Below are 23,691 nucleotides of genomic sequence, written 5' to 3'. Positions count from 1 at the left end.
GGTTGCAGCAACCAATTCTTGGCTCAGGTGACTGTCTTATTCTCGCTCCAGCACAGATAGAGCAGTTTTAGCTTGAAGCAAGAGAAATTCCCCAACTGCCAAATCCTGATATCTCCTCTATGCCAGTGTCTAACAATGTTTTTTGTATCTGATACTGTATACATTTAACTTATTTCTCAGGATTTAAGTTACATTATTGTGCCTCATTTTCCTCCACCACTGACTCACACATCAGCAAACTGTACTAAAGCCAATTTACATATTTCACATCAGATGAAAGTGTGATGTTAAGAGAAACAAGAACACAAATTGCTAACAAAGCAGAATAACTTTATTAAAGCCTTCAAAAAAGGCAAAATAAATGACATTGTCTTTGTCTATGTGAGACTCCATCTTACTAGGAAAAAAAAAAAGATATTCCAAAAACAAAACAAAAATAATTAGAGCTTTCATTTGATGCTGAAATGCTGCTGCAGTTTTCAAAGAACTAAAGAGCACTCTAGATTGTGAACAATGCTGACATGCAAACACATCACTAAATTAGGACATCAGCATGCCTTTAAGGGAGGGTAATTAATAATGGACAACTTTGATAATAAAACACATAGTTGCCTAGAGATTGTAAGCTTATGTACATAAACAGTCGTATCAATTGTTAAAATGTTGACCAGCTTTTTATTTTATTCACTGCTTTGGGTTTCGTAAATGGAACAAACATACTCTTCCCTAGTCTACAACATCTAACTATTTCTTAAATAGTGCCCTGTGTTAAATTCTTCACTTTGTCCATATTGTGATCAATTGCTCCGCTTAGAAACTGCAACCAGCTGCTCTCCGATTCAGGGCACATGTGACTCGATCTATACAAAGAAATAAAGAATTCGCTCTTGAATCTGTAGTACAGTGCAGGAAAGCACATACAGGGTGAAGATTGTATGTATGTCCTCAGTTTAAAAAATGTCACTGGAGATGGTTTATCAATGTGGTCTCCTAATACAGTTGGCAATGACTCACCTACACCTGCATCCAGATAATCAACATCCATTATCTCCTCCAGCCCTACATCCCTGCAGACATCCTCCACTTCTCATTCCCCTATCCTTCCACTCACAATCAGTGGCCGCTCCTCCAGCCACTTTATCGCCATTTCCTAGAACTCCGAGCACCTCCATCTGGTCGTCATCTCCAGGCTTTCAAAATTTCCCGAAGGCTCCCATCCTCTACCTCCCTCCCCCACCCCCATGTAAATCACTCCAAGAAATATCTTTGTACATAATCAGCATTGTAGAAGCTATTGGCCTGAAGGCTGTGCGTCCAATTAAAATCAAATGTCATAAAAATAGAACCCATCAACTTAGAATACAATTGCTAAGTAAACATGATATAAAAAGATGCATACTGCAAGCCCTTTAACTTTGTGACTTGTTAAATAAAAATTAAGTTCACAAATTAAAAAAAACATTTAAGTTCACAAATTTCTTACAGTGCTTATGTGGAGAAGTTATGCAAGAACTGAAATTTGCTCATTTGAAACACCCACTGTTAGATTTACTGGAACACCTCAGGTACAATGGGGATACTTTATTTAAACATCTGCGTGTGAAATGTAAATGATACATCCAATGCATGTGGGAAGGGATGCTGGCAGGGATTCAAGTTGTTAATACAACCACCATTGTGTGCTGCGAAATGCTGTATTGTGACTCACACCTTGGAGGAAAAAACAGGTAGAGGAAGGGGAATGTGTGAATATCAGTCCACAGGGTAGGGGGGACGCAGGGGAGGTAGAGAATGAGGTCCCGCAGACACTGGTCCTATCCAATAGGTACGAGGTACTTGCTACCTGTGCAGACAAGGCTGAAGGCAGAATAGACAGAATGCTAACCAGGTCACTGTGGAGCAGGAGGCAGTCCAAGGGGAAGAGGAACAAAAGCAAAATGTCATAGTTGTAGGTTATTTGATCATTAGGGGATAGATAGCATCTTTTGCAGTCAGGATTGAGATTCCCAAACGGTATGATGCCTACCTGGTTCCAGGGTAAGGAACAGCTCAAAGCAACTGGAAAAGGAGGTGGAGGATCCATTTGTTGTGGTCCATGTTGAGACCAACATAGGAAAAAGTAGGCAGGAGGTCTTGCAAAGGCAGTATCAAGAGTTGGGAACTAAATTAAAAAGCAGGACCTCGAGGATGGTCATTACACAAGTCATGTGCAAATTGGCCTGGGACATGCAGATCAGGAAGGTGAACATGTAGCTGAAGGAGGTGGGGGAAGGAAGAGTTCTAGTTCATGGGACATTGGCACCAGTATTGCGACAGGAGGGAGCTGTACCATTGGGACAGGCTGCACCTGAACCGGACAGAGACCAAAGTCCGAGTGGAAAGGATAATTAGGGTGGTAAAAAGGACTTCAAACAAATACATTTCCCAATGTTTACTAGTCTCTCACCTTTTTAAAAAAAAAATTCTGCTTTTCCATTCTTCCGACTAAAGTGGATAATTTCACACTTACCCATGTTATACTCCATCTGCCAATTTCTTTCCCACTCATTTAACTGGTCGCTTTGCAACTTCTTTACGTCCTCCTCACAGCTTACTTTCCCATCTGTTTTATATTTTCTGCAAACTTGGATGTATTATACTCAGTCCCCTCATCTAAGTCTTTGATACAAGATTGTAAATAGTTGAAGCCTGAGCACTGATCCTTGCGGAACTCCCCTAGTTGCACCTTACCATCCCGAAAATGACCCGTTTATTCCTACTCGTTTTCTGTCCATTAACCAATCCTCAATCCATGCTAATGCATTATCCCTAATCCCATGAAGTCTAATCTTGTGTAACAACCTCTTGTGTGCCACCTTATCGAATGCCTTCTGAAAATCCAAGTATGCTATCATCTATTCGTTCAGCCTCAACTACCCTGCGAGTTACATCCTCAAAAAACTTGATTTCCCTTTCATACAACCATGTTAACTCTGCCTGATCATAGTGATTTTCCAAGTGCTCGATTACCACATCTTTAATAATAGATTCTAGCATGTTCCCTACTAGGAGTGTAGCACAGATGGATCGGTATGTTCTCAGGGCTCCAAGGATTAAATTTATAAGAGTGCACATAAACTCGGCTATTTTGGACATAGATAACATATCTTGCAATGTCTTGCTGCACCTATACAGGTATTGGTGAGGCTACACCTGGAATACTGTGTGCAATTTTGGTTTCTATATTTACAAAAGGATATACTTTGGAAGTAGTTCAGAGAAGGTTCACTAGGTTGATTCCGGCGATGAGGGGGTTGACTTATGAGGAACGGTTGAGTAGGTTGGGCCTCTACTCATTGGAATTCAGAAGAATGAGAGGTGATCTTATCGAAATGTATAAGATTATGAGGGGGCTTGACAAGGTGGATGCAGAGAAGGTGTTTCTACTGATGGGGGAGATTAGAACTAGAGGGCATGATCTTAGAATAAGGGGCCGCCCATTTAAAACAGATGAGGAGAAATTTCTTCTCAGAGGGTTGTGGATCTGTGGAATGTGCTGCCTCAGAGCTGTGGAAGCTGGGACATTGAATAAATTTAAGGCAGAAAGAGACAGTTTCTTAAAGGATAAGGGGACAAGAGGTTATGGGGAGCGGGCAGGGAAGTGGACCCAAGTCCATGATTGGATTAACCATGATCGTATTAAATGGCGGAGCAGGCTCGAGGGGCTGTATGGCCTACTCCTGCTCCTATTTCTTATGTTCTTATAATAGAGACCCATATATCCAAGTTTGCCAATGACACAAAGACTGGTGTCATACTAAATAGTGTAGATGGGGGCATGAAATTACAAAGAGACATTGATGGAATGTGAGTAGGCAAAACTATGGCAGATGCATTTCAATACTTCTCACAGGTAAGTGTGAGGCCATCCAATTTGGATCAAAAAAGGAAATATGACTGTTAAAAATGGTGAAAAGCTTGCACAGTGGAAGTTCAAAGAGATTTAAGTGTCCATTTATAATCAAAAAATGTAATGATCAGGTACAGAAAATTCACCTAAAAAGGTTTATGGAATGTTAGCCTTTCGAACTAGAAAGCTAGAATTTAAATGAGGGGAAATACAAAGCCCTAGTTAGAGCACTTTCGAGTACTGTGTACAGTGCTGGGCACGCACCTCAGGAAGGATATATTGGCCTTGGAAAGAGCGCAGCACAGATTCACCAGAATGTTACCAGGGCTCCAAGGGTTAAATTATGAGGAGATATTACATAAATTAGGCTTGTAGTCCCTGGAATATAGAAGGTTAAGTGGTGATTTGATTGAGGTTTTTAAGGAATTTTGATAGGAATAGATATGGTCGATAGAAACTTCCCTACTGGTGGGAGAGTCTAGGACAAGGGGGCATAACCTTAAATCAGAGCTAGGCTTATGGAGGAGAGAACTTAGGAAAGACTTCTTCACACAAAGGGTGGTAGACGTGTGGAACTCTCTCCTACAAAAAGTAGATGATGCTAGTTCAATTAATATTTTTTAAATCAGATCAATAGAATTCTGCTAGCCAATGGTACTGAGGGATATGGACCAAGTTAATGGAATTAGGATACAGATCAGCCATGATCTGATTGAATGGCATCACAGGCTGAATAGCTGACCCCTGTTCCTACGTTGATGATAGATGGGTGGCAATGATTCTGAATCAGTACAATTGTAGTTGGATTTGGAGAACAAGTGACACTACCACCACCTAGTGGCAGCTGGTGCACAACTGCAGAGGCAGGAATGCCGTGTATTCCAGTCAATACTCAGTCTAATCTTATCCTCTAGAAGGCCCATGTCTTCAGTCAGAGCGGCAGCACGCACTTCATGTCTGAAGGTACCTGTGCTGATGTGAAGGTGCAACAGAGTGTCCTCTGTAACATCACAGGACAAAGTAGTACCAAATGCATACTTATAGCTTTAAAAATATGAAAACTATAAAAATTAGGGACATGTGAAAATGGGATTATTTTAGGCACAATTTCCTGGTACTTCATTTAACTCACTTGGTTATTTCCAGAACTTTGTTCAGGACAGAAGCAACCTTTGCAGCCTGAAACAAAAATACATTTTCTTTTTAATTATCTGTAAATAATTCAGAGGAAAAATAATCTGACAACGGCTAAACAGAAAACCTATAGCTTCCTAATGATCACCCGAGATGGTCAAATACATCATGCAATACAACAGTTCCCAGGGCACGTAACAGTTTATAAATTGTCTTAGAGGGCAATGGGCCAGGGTTCAATAGTAGAGAGGCGAGGCTGATAAGTGTATTCTGGGTTTCACTTGATTACTTTTGGGATGAGAGAGTTTAAAAAGAAAAAAAATCAGAACTTCTCATCCCAAGAGAATAACTGAGGGAGGTATACGAAGGTACATGGTCTGAAAGAATCGGGCTTGATGGAGTTAGTGGTCTTTGCTTGGTCGAAATTTTTTAATGTGCCTGTATGTAGCATACAGGACTACATCTTTTCGAATCAGCAGTGTTTGGCCAATACAGTGTATGAGCAGTCCACCTTGCTGTACGCAGTACCATGCCTCCAACTTCCACACCGCTGATTTCCAAGTCACCTCGGACACGACTGAGCAGAGAAGATGCACTTTCAAAAGAGAAGCACTGAAAGAGAGACAGGTGGTGGGCTAACCTGTGCATTTGTTAGCAGGTATCCAGCCTATTGTCTTGTTCAATAACCAATGCAAAGCACAGGAAAGAATCAGATCCTACAACAAATGCATATGCACACCTTCCGAGGCATGTGGGATTACTTACAGGCCTAGAATATACAGCCCATTCTATTCTTGCATTTCCGTAAAACTGCACACTTGGTACTCCTAGAATCAATTTACATCATGCCAATCGGAATCAGAATGTTAAAAAGGAACAAACAGCACTATTTTGACATTCACACCGCTTCTTCCTAAACCAGAACATGGGTAATACAGTCCAATTCTGCTAGTTGTATATTTCAAGGCGAAGGGCAAGTACTCACGTTCATTTGCACAGTAATATAGTTCATTGGTGGATAAAGACTCAAGACCAATTCATCAACACTAGGGGAGGAAAGCAACAACTTTACCAAAAGTGGCTCCAATATACAGTGGCTTGAAAAGAACAGCTTGAACTTCCCTTATCCAGAACCCTCGGGATCTGGCCAGTTCCAGATAAGCAATTTTTACGGACGAGGAGTGTTCACATTAAATTGGATGGTACAGGTACTGAGCAAGGGGATATCGGGCTTGGAGCTGGGAGTGCAGCAGAGATCATGGCTGGGGGGGGGGGGGGTCGGGTTGGCGGTGGATCGCTGGGTCAGGCTACCGATTGCGAGCGTCGGCAGCGAAGAAGAACTTCAATTTGTTCATGTCGGAGTTCTGCGCATGCGCCACCTGGTGGCCAAGAATGGTTCCGGACAAGGGATGGTTCTGGATAATGGAGGTTCAACCTGTACAGTACGCGAGCACTGATAAAGATTACACTGATTGCATGGCCCTCTCAGAACTCATACATTTATAGGAGCACAATATGTATAAAATTTATCACCAACCCATTAGAAAGAACTTCCACTTTTAGTGTCCAAAGTTATTTACAGCCAATGAAGTATTTTTGAGCTGTAGTCAATGTTATGTCGCCAACTTGCCAACAACACGGTAAATGACCAGATAATTGGTTTTAACCATGTTAGGTTCGGGATAAATGATGGCTCGGGCAACAGGAGAATTTCCCCAGCTCTTCTTCAAATAGTGCCATGGGATCTTATCTCCACCTTGAGCAGGCAGACAGAGCCTCAGTTTTAATATTTCATGTGAAAGGCGGCACCGTCAGTGCAGCACTCCCTCAGTACTGCACTGAAGTATCAGCCTAAATCATTCATTCAAATCACTGGACCTTCTGACTCAGGAGAGAGTGCTACCATGGAGATAAGATGGAGTCTTAGAAGTTTTGTATAAACTGGCCCCATCCCTAACCTGAAACAGCAAGTCAAGGGCCCAATTTGTAAGCAGATGACGACCATGTAGTGATATAAAATGAAGGCTAGAGTACTTACCATTGTAATGAGGTGCTACATTACAGCATAATGCCATCAGTAAGATCCTCCAGAAAATTTTCAAAATTCAAATTGCTTCTACAAGCTAACATTTTGATTAGATGATAAATCCTACTCTTGTACCCGCACCACCACAGATGTAAAATACTAAAGTTGCAGGCAGTTTTTCATTCAGCAATAAAAATGCAACTCACCTGGGGCTAACTTCACTGGTAATATCACCCAAATCATCCAACTGTGTTATGTGTTGTAAGGTGTCTACCTTCCCGTGAGTTTTCATGGCTCCAGAGACCTTTTTCAGACATGCTTTGGCTGCTTTCAGTAGTCCTAAGCAAGGAGCCATGACCTGTTTGTCTGCTTCTGACCAGTAAGTGTCCCGGTTTTCTCGCAAGTCTGCATCATCATCATCATCAAAAATGTCACTGAATGGATCTGGATTATCTGCACGCCGAGCCTGCCAATTACACACAACTGATTATCTGACAGCACAGATACAAATCATTCAGCAATAGCTATTTCTAGTGTTCGGTATAGTCAGCAGTTGCAAATTTCAGATGCGTCTTCAATATTGTCTCTGGTGCAGCACTGCTGGACCTTGCACCTTATCAGGAATGTGCTCGCACTTGCACTGCCCAATTTGTGACCACACGATAGTGTAACCAGGAGGCATAATAGTATGACCTTATGAGCCAGAATAGTTTCAGTAGGTGGACAGAAAGCACTTTAGTGAGACATGGTCAAATACAAGTCATTAAGCTGCTTTATTTTACAGTCAGCACAGGGACATAGAGTGACAGTTGTCTTGAAACTCACTTCACTTAACTTCAAACCCCTCCTCGTTAATAAAGAAAATAGCCTTGCCCTGGGTAAGTGGGCTAACACTTTGGTCAGCCTAGCATTGAAACAGACCAAGACTTACACGGAAAGGCTGGGTTGGCACAAGTCTTATAATAAACTGCCTAGGCCTTTCTATCAGCAAGACCATCCTGACTGACTGGCCTCAATTTCTTTCCTCTTTTGGTTACTTCCAAAGAAAGTGGATGGGCTGTCCCATCGACTTATTCCCCAGTAGCCTGTTTGTAAAACTAGCTACTTCCCTATACCCCCAAAACTGGATTCCAACTATAGTGGTCTGAAAACTACCCCCGCTGTGCTCATAGGAATCAGATCAAACCAACAGCAAGTGGGAATGATCAATTGAATGTCCAAATCAACTTCCATTGTCCAAAGCACAATGGTTTAAACACTTCATCTGAATCTTAATTTGCATTTATTAAATTACATTGATTTTGTACAGTACAATTATAGACAGACAAGTACTCATATGGGAGAAAAAATTAAATGTCTAATCAAAGAAAATGTAAATCTTTATCTTCCGAAGGATCTGCAGTTATCCAAGACTATCCCTTTTACTCGTTTTAGATTTTGTTTCTTTTGTCATTTTCTTTTTGATTTTACTACAACCCGATATCATAAATCTGCAACTGAAGCTAATTTAAATGCTTCTTAGCAGCCAACAGTTGCACCACACCAAGCTGTACACTTAACTAATATGCCACTGAAATCAACAGATGCCATTTCAGTGAGTGAATGTTTACAAGCATTAGTAACCACAGGAAATGGTTGAAGCAAATAGTATAATAAGAATACAGGTGCAGCGTCCAAAATCCGCAGGATTTCTCTGCTTTTATACTCTAAACCCACATGCAATAAAGGCCAACATTCCATTTGCCTTCCTGATTGCTTGCTGTACCTGCATACTAACTGTGTTTCATGCGCAAGGACCCCCAGGTCCCTCTGTACTGCAGAACTTTGCAATTTTTCTCCATTTAAATTATAATTTGCTTTTCGATTTTTTCTGCAAAAATGAATAACCTCACATTTTCCCACATTATACTCCATCTGCCAAATTTTTGCCCACTCACTTAGCCTGTCTATATCCCTTTGCAGATGTTGTGCGTCCTCCTCACAATTTACTTTCTCACCCACCTTTGTATAATTTGTATTGCCAAACGGAAAATAACCCATTTATCTGGTTTTCTGTTGGTTAGTCAATCCTCAACCTTGCTAATATATTAACCCCAACCCCATGAACTTTATCTTGTGCAGTAAACTTTTATGTGGCGCCTTATTGAATGCCTTCTGGAAATCCAAATACACCACATCTACTGGTTCCCCCTTATTCACTCTGCTTGTTACATCCTCAAAGAACTTCAGCAAATTTGTCAAACATGATTTCCCTTTCATAAAACCATGCTGACTCTGCTGGATTGAATTATGCTTTTCCAAATGTCCCACTACTGCTTCCTTAATAATGGACTCCAGCATTTTCCCAATGACAGATGTTAGACTAACTGGTCTATAGTTTCTTGCTTTCTGTCAGCCTCCTTTTTTAAATAGGGATGTTACATTTGCTGCTTTCCAATCCGATAGACCTCTCCAGAATCCAGAGAATTTTGGTAGATTACAACCAATACATCCACTATCTCTACAGCCACTTCTTTTCAGACCCTAGGATGCAAGCCATCAGGTCCAGGAGACTTGTCCACCTTTAGTCCCATTATTTTACCGTGTACTATTACTTTAGTGATAGTTCCTCCCTCTCGATAGCCCCTTCATTATCCATTATTGGGATGCTTTTAGTGTCTTCTACCATGAAGACCGTACAAAATATTTGTTCAAAGTCTCTGCCAGCTCCCGGTTCCCCATTATTATTTCTCATCCTCTAGGGGACCAACATTTACTTTAGCCACTCTTTGCCTTTTTATGGGCTCAATTTTCCACATGGGTGATTTTTGGCAGTTTAAGAGGTACGTACAATTTTTTAGTGGCCCAAATGCACCCCAAAAAAAATCCAAGTTTCGCCGAAATTAACTTTGAATTTGGAGCAGCTTTGCGGGTGGAGCTCAAGGCCTGCGACAAAAACTGATGATGTTGGTGTAACGAGGGGCGCTCAGAAGAAATGAGGTTAGAAGCTAAAAGGCCGAAAGGTAGGGGGCCAGTGCAGGGTCCTTTCGGCCTGGGAAGGCAGCAGGCTGATGCGTGCAGGATCTTTTCGGCCGGTGCAGTCCTTTCGACCCAGAATGGCAACAGGTTGGCCCAGACCTATCCCGGGCCGAAATGACCCACCCCCCACCTACCTGCCCTGTCTTCAGCCTCCTGGTCTACTCCCCGCCCCTAGCCCTAGCCAAATGGTTTTCCGGTGCGTTGTCCCGTCCCTAGCCCAGGCCGAGTGGTCTCCTCCCTCCCGGTCAAAGGCTTCCCCCCACCCCCTCTCCCTACCCCTCCCTCCCTCCCTCCCTTCCCGCCCTTACTTTTCCTGCTGCTGCTATCCAGGTATCTGCTGCACTTACCTGCGCCGATTTCCTTACCTGTTCGCAAGGGTTTTCTCGAGTGGCCACATACAATGGCTTAAGTAGAACTGGAGTAACTTAGCTGGCCAAAGTTGTTTAAATGGCCAGAATTGGCTTGGGGGCTGGTAACGCCCCCCTTTTGGAGGAAAAAAAAACTTACCTACAAAAAACGTAACTAAGTCAGTTACGCTGGTTCAAATTGATTGGTGAAACTGGGGATTTTTAAGTTAGGCCAGAAAAAGCAGCCTATTCCAAAAACAAGAGTAAATACTGGGGAAAATTGAGCCCTATGTTCCTGTAAAAACTCTTACTATCTGTTTTATATTTCATGCTAGTTTACTTTCATAATCTATCTTTCCTCTTATTTTTTTTTTAGTTGTTCTTTGCTGCCTTTTAAAAGCTTCCCAATCCTCTGGCCTCCCACTAGTCTTGGCCACATTGTATGCCCGTTTTCAATTTGACATCATCTCTTATTTCCTTAGTTAGCCACGGATAGTTATCTCTTCTCTTAGTCTTTCCTTCTCATTGGGATATATTTTTGTTGCATTATGAAATAATCCTTAAATGTCTGTTACTGCTCATCAACAATCCCACACTAATCTATTTTCCCAGTCCACTTTAGCCAACTCTGCCTTCATACCTTTGCAGTCTCCTTTATTTAAGCTTAGTTTGAGTTCCAACTGGATTTGAAATTCAACCATGTTATGGTCACTCATTCCTAGAGGATCCTTTAACTAGGAGATTATTTATTAATCTGTCTCATTACACAGTACCAGGTCAAAGATAGCCTGCTCCCCGGTTGGTTCCGCGACGTACTGTGATTAAAGGATATGGAATTGGGGAAGGATAGCAAATTGGATTAAAAGCTGGTTGAAAGGAGGTGTTGGGAGTTAAGGGCAGTTGTTCAGAGTGGATGGACGTTGTGTTCCACGGGGTTGTGTTCTGGGACCACTTCTGTTCAACTGTGTACATCAACGATTTGGATATCAGGCTAGAGGAAGTGGTATCCAAATTTACACATGAAAATAGAAGGCATAGTAAATAATTCTCAATACCAAAGGAAGCTGCAAGGAGATGGCAATAGGATGTAGGAATGGGCAGAAAAGTGGCAGATGGAATTCAATGTTAACAAATATGAGGTGGTTTATTTTAGAATAGGTTAGATAGATAGTTGAAGGAAAACGGAATAAAGGGATATGGGGAATAAAGGGATATGGGAACAGTACGGACACATGGGATTTAGGAGTACTGCTCGAGTGGGGGGGGGGGGGGGGGTAAACACCAACACAGATTGGTTGAGCTGAACAGTCTGTGTTGTAATTTCTATGAAATGGGTGTTTTAAAAAAATACTAGTGCAAACTGGCATGTAAAACAATGCTATGAATGGGTTAAAAAGAAGAAATGTCAGTCAACATTCCTTTATTTCCTTAAAAAGAAAAAGTCTGATAAAACATTGCTGAGATGGCTTTTGGTATATTTAGATTTCCAAAAGGCAGGCAATAATATTGCCACATAAAAGATTAAGTAAGATAAGGGGTTGCGGGTAATGTATTAGAATGGATAAAGGATTGGTTACCAGACAGAAAACAGAGCAGGGATAAATGGGTAATTTTCAAATCGGCAGGCTGTAACTTGTAGGTATGACAAAGATGGGTGCTTGGGCCTCAGCTATTTACAATCTATATTAATGACTTAAATGAAGGGACCAAGTGTAATGTATCCAAGTTTGCCGACAATACAAAGTTAGGTGGAAAAGTAATATGCGAGGTCGCAGCAAAAAGCCTGCAAAGGGATATGGACAGGTTACGTGAGTGGGCAATAAGGTGGCAGATGGAGTATAATGTGGGGAATTGTGAGGTTATTCACTTTGGTAGGAAGAAGAAAAAAACAGACTTTTTTTTTAAATGGTGAGAATCTATTAAATGATGGTGTTCACTGAGATTTAAGTGTCCTTGTACAGGAAACACAGATAGTATGCAGATACAGCCAGCTATTAGGAAGGCAAATGGCATGTTGGCCTTTAATGCTAGAGAGTTGGACAACAAGAGTAAGGAAGTCTTGCTACAATTGTACAGGGCTCTGGTGAGACCATACCTGGAGTACTGTGCAGCTTGGGTCTCCTTATTTAAGGAAGGATATACTTGCCTTAGAGGTCATGCAACGAAGGTTCACTAGATTGATTCCTGGGATGAGAGGGCTGTCCTATGAGGAAAGATTGAGCCTATACTCTCTGGAGTTAAGAATAATGAGAGGTGACCTCATTGAAACATATGAAATCCTAAGGGGGATTAACAGGATAAATGGAGAGAGATTGTTTCCCCTGGCTAGATTTACGGGGCATAATCTCAGAATAAGGGTCCGGCCTTTTAAGACTGAAATGAGAAAAAATGTCTTTACTCAGAGGGTTGAGTCTTTGGAATTCTCTATCCGAAAGGGCTGTGGATGCGGAGTCGTTGAGTATATTCAAGGCTGATACAAGATAGATTTTTGGACTCGAGGAATCAGGGCATATGGGGATAGGGCAAGAAAGTGGAGTTGTGATCGAAGATCAGCCATGATCTTATTGAACAAGAGCAGATTCGAGGGGCCATATTGCCCACTACTGCTCCTAATTCTTATGTTCTTAGGCAAGTAGAGTGGGAGAAGGGCAGAACAGGGGCAGCAACACTCTGACCTCAACTGCCTAAAGAAAAGAGCCACACAAAACAGCTGACTCTTCAAGTGCCTAGTACCGACTGAGGATGCTTTCGCTCTATCTGCTAACAGAAGTGATGTATTGAAACATAAGTGGCAGCAGTGTACAGAGGCAGTAATCTTGTTTATCTGCAAACTCTTAAATTTAGCCTCACCTACATTTAAAACAGGCTGACAACACAGCAGTTGTCAGCACCCATTTCTCAAGCAATTGTGCAGAAGCAGTGTCACTGATTGATCTTAATGTGTGCTGTCACGCAGGCTGATCAACAGCTTGGTTTCAGGCACAACTGCGTTTGTAAAATATTGTGCCTGCACGACACAATGGGCCAGCAAAACCAGAATCTGCAAACTAAAGTGAATGGCCTATAAGAGGCTGTGAAATGCCATGAATTTAAATAGGATGTGCTTTAAACAGAATATTTAACACTTTACAGTAAAATCAGATTCTGAACAAGCATGCGCTTAAAAGGGCTGCAAGTAATAAGCCACTATATAAATACAAGTTTGTTCTTTCACTATAAAGTGCAATATTTCAATATAAGTGTACAAATAAAAAGAAAAACATTGCAAATGATGGAAATCCAAATAAAAAGAGACAGTGCACAGCAGGTGACAAGCTAATTATGGAAAAGTATGGTCATTTGGCCAATCTTAATTCATCCATTCAGAATAGCCCTGAAATATTCCCACTGCAGCATCTAAATGGTTCTTAAACGATTCTGGTGTTACTTCCACTACTCAATTCCAAATATGATCACACAATGAGGGGGGGGGGGGGGGGGGGGGGGAAAGAGAAGGAAGGGGGGCCGGGGGAAGAGAAGGGAGGCCAGGGGAAGAGAAGGAAGGGGGGCCGGGGAAGAGAAGGGAGAGAAGGGGGGGGGGGGTGGTAGGAAGAGGCCTTCCTGACATCAGTCCTAAATTTTCCTTTAAACAGTTTCAACCTGTGGCCAATTGCCCTTCTCTTACCATTTAATTTAAAGTAATTGTCTGGATTTCACATTTCTGCCTCTTTTATCTCCAAGATCACTTTGCAGATGCTCCCACTCAAGGTTGAAGAGCTCAAGTTTCTCCAGTAATTTCCCAATATCTTCGACCACAAGAGCGGTGATCAGCCTTGTGGCTCTTCCCTGCACTGGCAACGGTGCCTGAATGTCTGTCTCCCTTGTGTCTGGTTGATCAAAGCTGAACAAGGTATTCAGGAGTGATCTGAACAGAACACTAAACAATTGGACTATGACTTTATCCGACTTGTCTTCTATTGTTTTTTTAATTTTTTAAATTTTTAAAAAAAATTTATTTATTCGTTGCCAATCTTTCCAATTCTTTGTCAAATCACAAATGCCAGAGGTCACCTTGCACCTGTCAAGGATCACTCTGCGCCAATGCTCTTAGCCAAAAGGCCTAGAGCCACTGCACCGTTCCTGGAAGTACTGCAATACCAGGTTCGTGCCATGGAGGTGGGTGTGTGCCCCCCACCCACCTCCGTGGAGGTGGATGGGTCAAGCCACCCCAACCACCTCCTATTTCTTCTATTGTTTGTTGTCTCCATTTCACAATACTATTGGTTTTGTTGGTTGAATATGTTGAACAGGAAGTCTAAGACTCCTAGGTCTTGTTCAACTTCCTCCTTAGCTATTACGGCACCATACATTTTCCTTGCTATTTGCAGTATTTTAATTTTGTCTATTAAATTTTAGATGCCATTATTCTGCCCACTTACATATTTTGTACAACTCCTTTTGTAATTTCTCAGCTACCTCCACTGATTTCACTGCCCATCCTCATTTGATTATCTGTAAATTTGAGCAATGTGCATGAGTACAAGATGTAAATTAGGAACTGTAGTAATCCCAACATTGATCCCTGGGCATCCCACTTAGAAATTACACCCCCCACGTTACTCCTTTAACAAGTTACCTGTGGTTCTCCACCCTTCAGTCCTTTTGTTATCCATATCCAAGATTTACCCCGATTCCCCACGCCTTTTAGCATAACCTTTTGTGTAGAACTTGGTCAAAGGGCTTCTGAAACCTAGGTACAACACACCTTGGGCTCATGATCACGAGTAAGTAGTGTAGACTGGAGCATAAAATTACAGGGAGACATTGATTAATAGATTAACTGAGTGGGAAAAGCTGTGGCAGATGGATTTCACCACAGACAAGTGAGAGATCACCCATTTTGGACTAAAAAGGAAAGATCCAAGTACTTTTTTTTTTAAATGGTGAAAAGTTAGAACCACTGTAGGTTCAAAGAGATTTAGGGGTCTGTGTGCACAGATCACTAAAATGTAGCAGCCAGGTACATTTAATGGAATGTTAGCCGATATAACTAGAGGGCTAGAATATAAAGGGGGGGTAAGTTTTGCTCCAGTAATACAAAGCCCTGGTTAGACCACATCTGGAGTACTGTGTACAGTTCTGTGCACCGCACCTTAGACAGGATATATTGGCCTTGGAAGGAGTGCAGCACTGATTTACCAGAATGTTAGCAGGAAATCAAGGGTAAGATTATGAGACATTACATAAACTGGGCTTGTATTTCCTGGAATATAGAAGGTTATAAGGGATGACTTGATAGGGATTTTTAGGAACTTTGAAAGTAATCGATAGGGTAGATAGAGAAAATAAACTTTTTCCACTGGTGAGGCAAGTCGAGAACAAGGGGACATACCCTTAAAATCAGAGCCAGGCCATTCAGGAGAGAAGTTAGGAAACACTTCTACACAGACTGTTTGCAACCTTGGTGCTATATTTGACCCCCGAGATGAGCTTCCAACCACATAGCTGCACCAATACGAATACCGCCTATTTCCACCTCCAACAGCCCCTGCCTCAGCTCAGCTGCTACTGAAGCTCTCATCCATGCCTTTGTTACCTTTAGACACTATTACAACTTACTCCTTGCCGGTGTCCCATCTTCTACCCTCCAGAAACCTAAGGTCATCCAAAACTCTGCTGCCCGTATCCTAACTCGCACCAAGTCCCATTCACCCATCACCCCTGTGCTCGCTGACCTACACTGGCTCCTGGTTAAGCAACGATTTAACAATTCTCATCCTCGTTTTCAAATCCCTCTATGGCTTTGCCCCTCCCTATCTCTGCAACCTCTGATATCTGCCCTCCTCCAATTCTGGCCTCTTGCACATCCCCAATTTTACTTGCTCCACAATTGTTAATTTTCAAGTCTATCTCCAATATTCAATTCCATTACTTTACATGGGATTGAAGCAAGACATACGAGACTGCAGTTGCCCGTTTTGAATATAGGTACCATGTTTGCACGTTTCCAATCTAATTGTACCCCTAAGACTGCCTTATCATTGATATCAAAGCCATTTATTTTGCCTGGGTTAACTCTGCTGTTTATGCCTTCCCTTGTGCATATTGGAAGAATGCAATGATGTAAAATATAATCCTTTGGAACCCATTTGCACCAATGCTTTTTTTCTCTGTCTCTTTGGCCCTCATCAGCCATTCCACCCGTTTCCCCAGTGAGTCCTATCCCATTTATCCTTTGCAGGATTGAGAGGGGATAAGTTTCCCTTTTACTTCACTTTTGCTCATTAACTCATTTGGGATCACGCATGTTTAGCCTGACCTTATCCTGCACCCTCAGCTTTATGCATTGAAAGATATTCCACTTTCCCTCTACCAAAGTGTTGCTGAACAACCTCTCCCAGTCAATTTGCTTGAGCTGTTCCCTTATTTCATTCAAATGAGCCCTTTTAAAGTTATTTGTCCAGCTTATTCTTTGGTATTTCTGAGCCCCATGGCACATTGAATTTAATCATTCTGTGGATGCTGTCCATTCAATGTCACAACTTCTATCTTCTATAGGTTATATGGGTCATTTGTAAATGCCACACTTCTTCTCATGGCTTCACTAATGCACTGGATCATGAAGCAGTCATGCATTACAGCTACCAATTTGGACTCCTAACTACTTGGATTTTCCCAATTTATTATCAGGTTGATGGAAATAGCCCAGTAAAATAAGTTTGGTAAAGAAAAGAGGCAGGTTAACATTCTGGGTTTAGACCTGTCACTACAACTTACAAAGGGTCCAGACCCAAAACATCATGTTTACAGATCTGACATTACCAACCATTTCGATTTTAAGTTCGTTATAAACACAAGAGTTACAGTACCACACTGTAACAAGATTGCGGTACAATAATTGAGTGAATGAAACTAGTATTTGGAGCATAGATATGCTTTTTTAGCTCCCGGATTGCTCAGTGTTACACGAGCGAGCAAGTACGCCATAATTCCTGATCACGATCAAGTAACGCACGCACAATGCAACGGGATGCAAGTTCAAACCTCCCACCACTCTTCATTCCCAATCTCAACTTGCTACTGCGAGGAGCCAGAGTAGAAGTCAAATACCTCTCCACAGGGAAATCCGAGGCCTTCACTACATTTGGTTGCTGTATTAACACTGGCAGAAGCTGGAGAGAGCAAGCTGCACGTCAAAAAGGCCGCATTTTCATCATAATTGGTTTATTTTAATTTAAAAGTTTTCATTCGTCAACTAATTCTTTAAGTATTCGAACGAAAAACAAGTTGACAAGTTTCTTCATGGTCAACTCAAGTTTCCATCCTACACCAAGACGAAATCTCTCTAAGCGTGGGCTACACTAGTAGACATAGGTTCACAGCACAGAACTCTCTCATTTGGCACAAATGAACAATCTCACTCAAAAACTCCAAAGGGCAGCTGAAATAGTAAATGCAAAATTAAATAGAAGCAAGAGTAATTGAGAGACACATTGATGAGTAGTTGGTTGCTCTTCAGCAGGCTGTGTTTCACTAAGTGAGCAATGCTGCCACCAAGTGTTCAAAGTAGGTAGTGCAGTGTTCCATTCTTAATAGCTCCCAACCTGGATGAGTAGTGTCACAAAAAACCTTTTTTTGCAAAACACAATGGGGAAAAATTGCGGTTGGAGGCTTCCATCATACGAACGCCTCCGAGCCGAAAAAAATCTATGAAAGTACCTGGTGGTCCCAGAGGAGCATAGGATTCCGGTCGGAGGCCTAGATTCGATGCGCAGCGCAAGGGGACATGTCTTTCATGTACGTACATGCTGGAGTCACGTGGGCCTGGACCACCAATCACTATGCAGTATTCTCTGATAAAAATGGGAGCTTGGTTTGTACAGACTCACATTACTATCAATGAGAAAAAACCCTAAAACACCAAAACACAGCATAATAAATAAAACCCCTCACATATTTAAAATTTGAAATTAAATGTAAATAAATGTTTTAGAAAAAAAAGTGTGTGTTTTGGAATAGTGATAAAAATAAATTTACCTTAATGGACAGTGTTTTAAATATAAAAATTAGCATTTAAAATTATTTTTATGATGATGTTTTAAAACTCTTAGGCTGGCAAACGTAAGCTATGCACCTGCTTTTACCAGGCATAAAAGTTTGAAGGACATTCGCTGGGCAAGAGATGGGCAAATAGCCCAATCTCCCCCATGTGGATGTGGAGAATCTGTCAGATCGGAAAAGCCAGTTTTCGGTACATGCGCATCGCACCCCGAAACCTGGTTTTTGCGAGGCCTCGCCAGGTCCATCTGCACTTTGTACGGAATCTGCGAGGCCAGAAATTTTGGCCCATTTTGATTTCTTTTGCCAAATTTTTTGCTGAAACTGAAGACAGCGAGTTAATCCCAATCCAGAGGTCACAGAAAAGCTCTGAAATACGTAGACAATTCTCCCAAATTTGTACAAGTGCCAGAATCAGGTGAGCAACAGAGAAATAAAAAATGATTATGGCGCTACATTTAGTGCATTTCCTAACCTAATAACTCAAACAATTTAAAATTAGATTTAAATCTCAATTTGCATAAATTATTTTAGTAAGAACTTTTTTTTTTCATTTGGCAAAAATTTTATAAGGTGCATTTAAACTTCATCCCACTCCAGGTGAAATGTCCTACTCGGCAATGTAAATTGAGGAGGATAGTAAGAGACTTCAGAAAGATATAGACTGCCAGATACATTTTAATGCAAAGAGTGAAGTAATACATTTGTTTGGAAGAATGAAGAGAGACAATATAAATGAAATGGTACAATTTTAAAGAGCGTGCTGGGAGAGAGACACCCGAGGGTGTATCTACACCAATCTTTGAAGGTGGCAAGACACATTGAGAAGGCTGTTAAAAAAACATTTGGGATCCTTGGCTTTATAAAGACAGAGGCAGAGTACAAAAGGACATATGTAAACCTTTCTAAATCACTGGTAAGGGCCCAGCTAAAGTATGGGCACCACACATTAGGAACTACATCAAGCCCTTGGAGAGGGTGCAAAAGAGATTTACTATCATGGTACTAGGGATGCAGAACTTCAGTAACATGGAGAAACTGGGGAAGCTGGTGTTGTTTTCCTTAGAGCAGAGAAAGTTAAGAGATTTGATAGATGTCCAAAATCATAAGGAGAAATTGTTTCCAGTGGCAGAAGGGTTGGCAACCGGAGGGCTCAAATTTCAGGTGATTGGCAAAAGAACCAGAAGCGAGATGATATGTGCTTAAATGCAGTGAGTTGCTATAATCCAGAATGCACTGCCTGAAAGGGTGGTGGGAGCAGATTCAGTGATAACTTGCAAAAGGGAATTGGATATATAATTAAAGGAGGAAACAATGTCAGGGAAAGAGGAATGGGACTAATTGGATAGCTCTTTCAAAGAGCCAGCACAGGCACAATTGCCCGAATGGTCTTTTGTTTTGAATCATTCTACGATTCTACAAAATAAAGTTTAAATTTTTTTGTATATATAGAAACGCATAGAAGTTACAACATGGAAACAGGCCATTCGGCCCAACTGGTCTAGGTTAGCATTTACCCTCCACCAATGTTCCCTCTAATTCTGTTTGGATCTGCACCGCCTCTTTTATGGGCCGAGCAGCCCATTCACAATACCGCGCATGGGCGGTTTTTGTATTGAAAAGCCGGCAAGCTGGCTGCATGGGTTCCCTGGAGCACCACGTCCGCACTACTTAGAGAACACTGCCCTTCACGCACGCAAATAAGCGCATTTAACCACCCTGTTCCTATATCCCTTCAACCCATTTTCGTTCATCTACCTGTCTAATCTAATCCTGACCATTGGTATAGTTTCTGCCTCAACCACAAATGCTGGTCATGCAATACACAGCCTCCCAATTCTGTGTAAAGAAGTTTCCCCTGCGCTCGGTTCCAAATCTTGTTTCTATGGATGCTTTTCTTGACCTCTCAACTACTGGGAACAGTTTGCTTCTACCACATCGCATCCTTTCATAATTTTAAACTATATTATATCGCCCTGTAATTTGCAATGTTCTAATTTTTTTTTTTTTTTAAAAAGACCCCATTTTTCTATTTCCTCATACCAGACAGCATTGTAGAGAATCCATATTATACCCTCTCTCCAGCTCCAATATCCTTCCTGTAGTGTGGAGCCCAATGCTGCACACAGTCCTCTAACCGAGTCCTACTGAGACGTTTTATAGGCTTATCATTACCTCTTGGTTTTTATATTCTATCAGACTTTGTACCTGTTCCATTTCTTCCAATGCATCTTCTACAATAGCAGCATAGGAAGACATCACTGATAGCACAGCTGCCTGGTTATCTGTGGAGTACAGAACAAAGTGTGTCACACTTGAGTTAGATCAATTTAAATTAAACTAGGTATGACTAACAAATATTGCACCTAAAAAGAAAGAGGAAATATCACAACACTTTGTTTGTGACAAAATCAAGTGTATATAAATACTGCACACAAAGATATACGTGGCCCCTTACAAAGTTCAAAGTTACACTGTGGTAGAACCTCATTTACCAACTCCTTAAAATCAAAGCAGGCCATAATTTTGAAACTGTATTAATTAAATGTCAGTATATCGAACACTAAAATAGTGAGCGTGATATCCGAAATCCGGAATGAGGCCATTCCGGATATTTCCGGATTTCAGGACCAAGGTAGGCGGGGTGAGGCAGCCGAGGTAAGGGGGCGAGGTCGGGCTGCCAAGGGCCGGGCGAGGTCAGGTTGCTGAGGGCCGGGGAGTCCGGATTTCGGAACATTTTCCAGTTTCCGGATGACCCCGCCACGGATCGGCCTCGTGTCCTGATTCCAGGTCATTCTGACTTTCGGAACTCCGGATTTCAGATGCTCAACCTGTACACGGTTTACAATTTAATTCTGTAAAACATGCTTTTAGATACAACAGTAAATGTCAAAACAAAGAGAAACTAAATATATTACATGATAGCAAGCACGAATCTAAAGTGCCTGCATTACAGTAAAAGCTTATGAGCTGTTGAAAAATAGAGCTATTGGGACGTAGAATGATGTTCAATGGATCAAAACGTCCGTTATGCTGAGCTTGTGTTAAAATGTCAAACAGTTCTTATTTTTAACCTTTCCCTGGATGCATATTTCTCCTAAAAATAATCGATAGTCTCAGAAAATAGTACAGGCTTTTTTATTGTCAGCTGCCTATAATTATGGTGAAAGCTTTTTGTGGGGACAAGGATTGAGTGAGAAAGTGTGACAGTTGAACATGAAAGATGTTAAATTTTGAGCTCTGCCTGACGTCTATGTGCAATTTTCACATCAATCACAGAAAAAGCTGTCAATTATTGGAAAAGAAAATATTTTAATAAATAAAATAATCTTCTGTTCATCAAACCATGAGGATTTTATTTAGATGGTTTCCCTGCTCCCCCTATTCATATGCAGAATATATTCAATATTCAATTATTTTCAACCGTGAAGATTGGGAAGATGGCACTTCGGACCATATTTTGAAATCTACATTACCTTTTGGTATCTTAGAAAACCGGTCACAAGCTTCCCAAACTCCACCTGTGGATGTCAGTTGGTCCTGTGACAAACTGAAACCAAAAGAACAAAGCTTTACCTACAAATCTCGCAAAAGACAGCACAGCAACGCGCGGAGGGCACAGCAACGCCATTATACAAAACCTGCATCAATTCTGTTTCACTGAAGAAAAACTCTTCAGCACATAACCATGGTTGTCTGTGCTGGAGTCCATTATTAAGGCAGGATATTTGGTAAAGCAGAATTCAGTGAAGCAGAGTCAGCATGGTTTTATGATAGAGAAAATATGTTTGACAAATTTGCTGGAGTTCTTTGAGGATGTAATGAGCAGGGTGGTTAAAGGGGGAACCAGTGGATGTGGTGTATTTGGATTTCCAGAAGGTATTCAATGAGGTGCCACATAAAAGGTTACTGCGCAAGATAAAAATACACAGGGTTGAGGGTAATATGGATAGAGCATTGGCTCACTAACAGAAACAGAGAGTCGGGATAAATGGATCATTTTCCAGTTGGCAAACAGTAACCAGTGGGATGCCGCAGAGATCGGTGCGGAGTCTACAACTATTTACAATCTATATTAATGACTTGGATGAAGGGACCGGGTGTAATGTACCCAAGTTTGCTGATGATACAAAGATGGGTGGGAAAACAAATTGTGGGGAGGACAGACAAAATCTGCAAAGGGATATAGACAGGCTAATTGAGTGGGCAAAAATTTGGCAGATGGAGTATAATGTGGGAAAGTGTGAGGTTATCTGTTTAGAAAAATCAGAGGTGATCTTATTGAAGCATAAGATAAATGAGTGGGCTCGAGAAGGTAGATACAGAGAGGATGTTTCCACTCATGGGGGAATCTAGAACTTCAGATTTTCAACACTGAATCATGTAGATTTGAAGGTTGGCACCTTTGAAGTGGTGTGCTCAGTATCACATTCAATAGCTGAATAACTCCCTCCACTATGTCCATTGTGGCATCTCGAACTAGTCGTCGTAAAGTCACGCCTGAAGCAAAAGAAATTTCCATTATTCTCTTATCAGTCACGTGGAACCACAATCAGTTATTTCTACCTATAACGGTTTAGATAATACAAAAAAAGCATAAAGTCAAATACCTTTTTTTGAGTATTTCATTAGTGATACATTTTAAAATCGGTAAAATCTTCTATTATGCATTCTAATACAGAAGTATTGAGAAAAAACTCGTACCCTCAGACGGGAACCATGCTCACAGAGTTGGGCCACAATACTTATTTCTGACAGGAATCCCTGCTAAGAGCCTTTCAGTCTCTACCACTGCAATTTTTCACCACTATGAGAAATACATTCCTCCAAACAATATATACTGGACAGGTGGTCATAAAAGTGCATTAATGGTTGCATTGCGCAGCCAAACTCCACAACATAACTTTGCAGAGAGTTTGGTGTTATCAATTATTGAGGACATCAATTATTCTTCACAGAAAAATTGCAATAGTTAACATTTTCTGAAAATGGTACTTCTGTCAGTCAGTCTTGTGCCTTATATCTAACCCACATATTTTGGGGACCCATTTAATTTCTTGGCACTTTGTAATTTGCTTGCCCCTTCTGAAGTGAGTGTGAGCAAGGACATGATGCTAAAGGAGGTTGCTGAGGTAGGGTGGGACAAGGCTGCGGAGACATTTGAAGGCATAGACAGAGTTTGAAATTGATACCAAAGGGCATAAGGAACCAGCAGACAGTGTTTCAAAAGGTAGTCAGTG

At 41.4% G+C, this 23,691-nt stretch overlaps 1 protein-coding gene across 2 annotated transcripts in view; it reads right to left on the bottom strand.

Annotated features, from left to right (window-relative positions):
* Positions 1 to 313: 313 nt before the first annotated feature.
* The window catches only part of ccndbp1 (cyclin D-type binding-protein 1), a 33,565-nt gene continuing 10,187 nt past the window's right edge, over positions 314 to 23,691 (bottom strand). For both annotated transcript variants that reach the window (XM_070896056.1, XM_070896055.1), the window contains 7 exons: positions 22,855 to 22,951; positions 21,928 to 22,001; positions 20,660 to 20,736; positions 7,256 to 7,515; positions 6,009 to 6,069; positions 5,022 to 5,068; positions 314 to 860 (listed from right to left, as the gene is read on the bottom strand). In XM_070896056.1, the coding sequence (XP_070752157.1) occupies positions 752 to 860; positions 5,022 to 5,068; positions 6,009 to 6,069; positions 7,256 to 7,515; positions 20,660 to 20,736; positions 21,928 to 22,001; positions 22,855 to 22,951 (725 nt within the window). In that variant the 3' untranslated portion in view covers positions 314 to 751. The remainder of the gene's footprint in view (positions 861 to 5,021; positions 5,069 to 6,008; positions 6,070 to 7,255; positions 7,516 to 20,659; positions 20,737 to 21,927; positions 22,002 to 22,854; positions 22,952 to 23,691) is intronic.

Source organism: Pristiophorus japonicus, chromosome 12 (genome assembly GCF_044704955.1).
Source record: "Pristiophorus japonicus isolate sPriJap1 chromosome 12, sPriJap1.hap1, whole genome shotgun sequence".
NCBI lineage: Eukaryota > Metazoa > Chordata > Chondrichthyes > Pristiophoridae > Pristiophorus > Pristiophorus japonicus.
The sequence above is the reverse complement of the archived record's forward strand: the minus strand, read 5'-3'. Positions and strand labels throughout refer to the sequence as shown.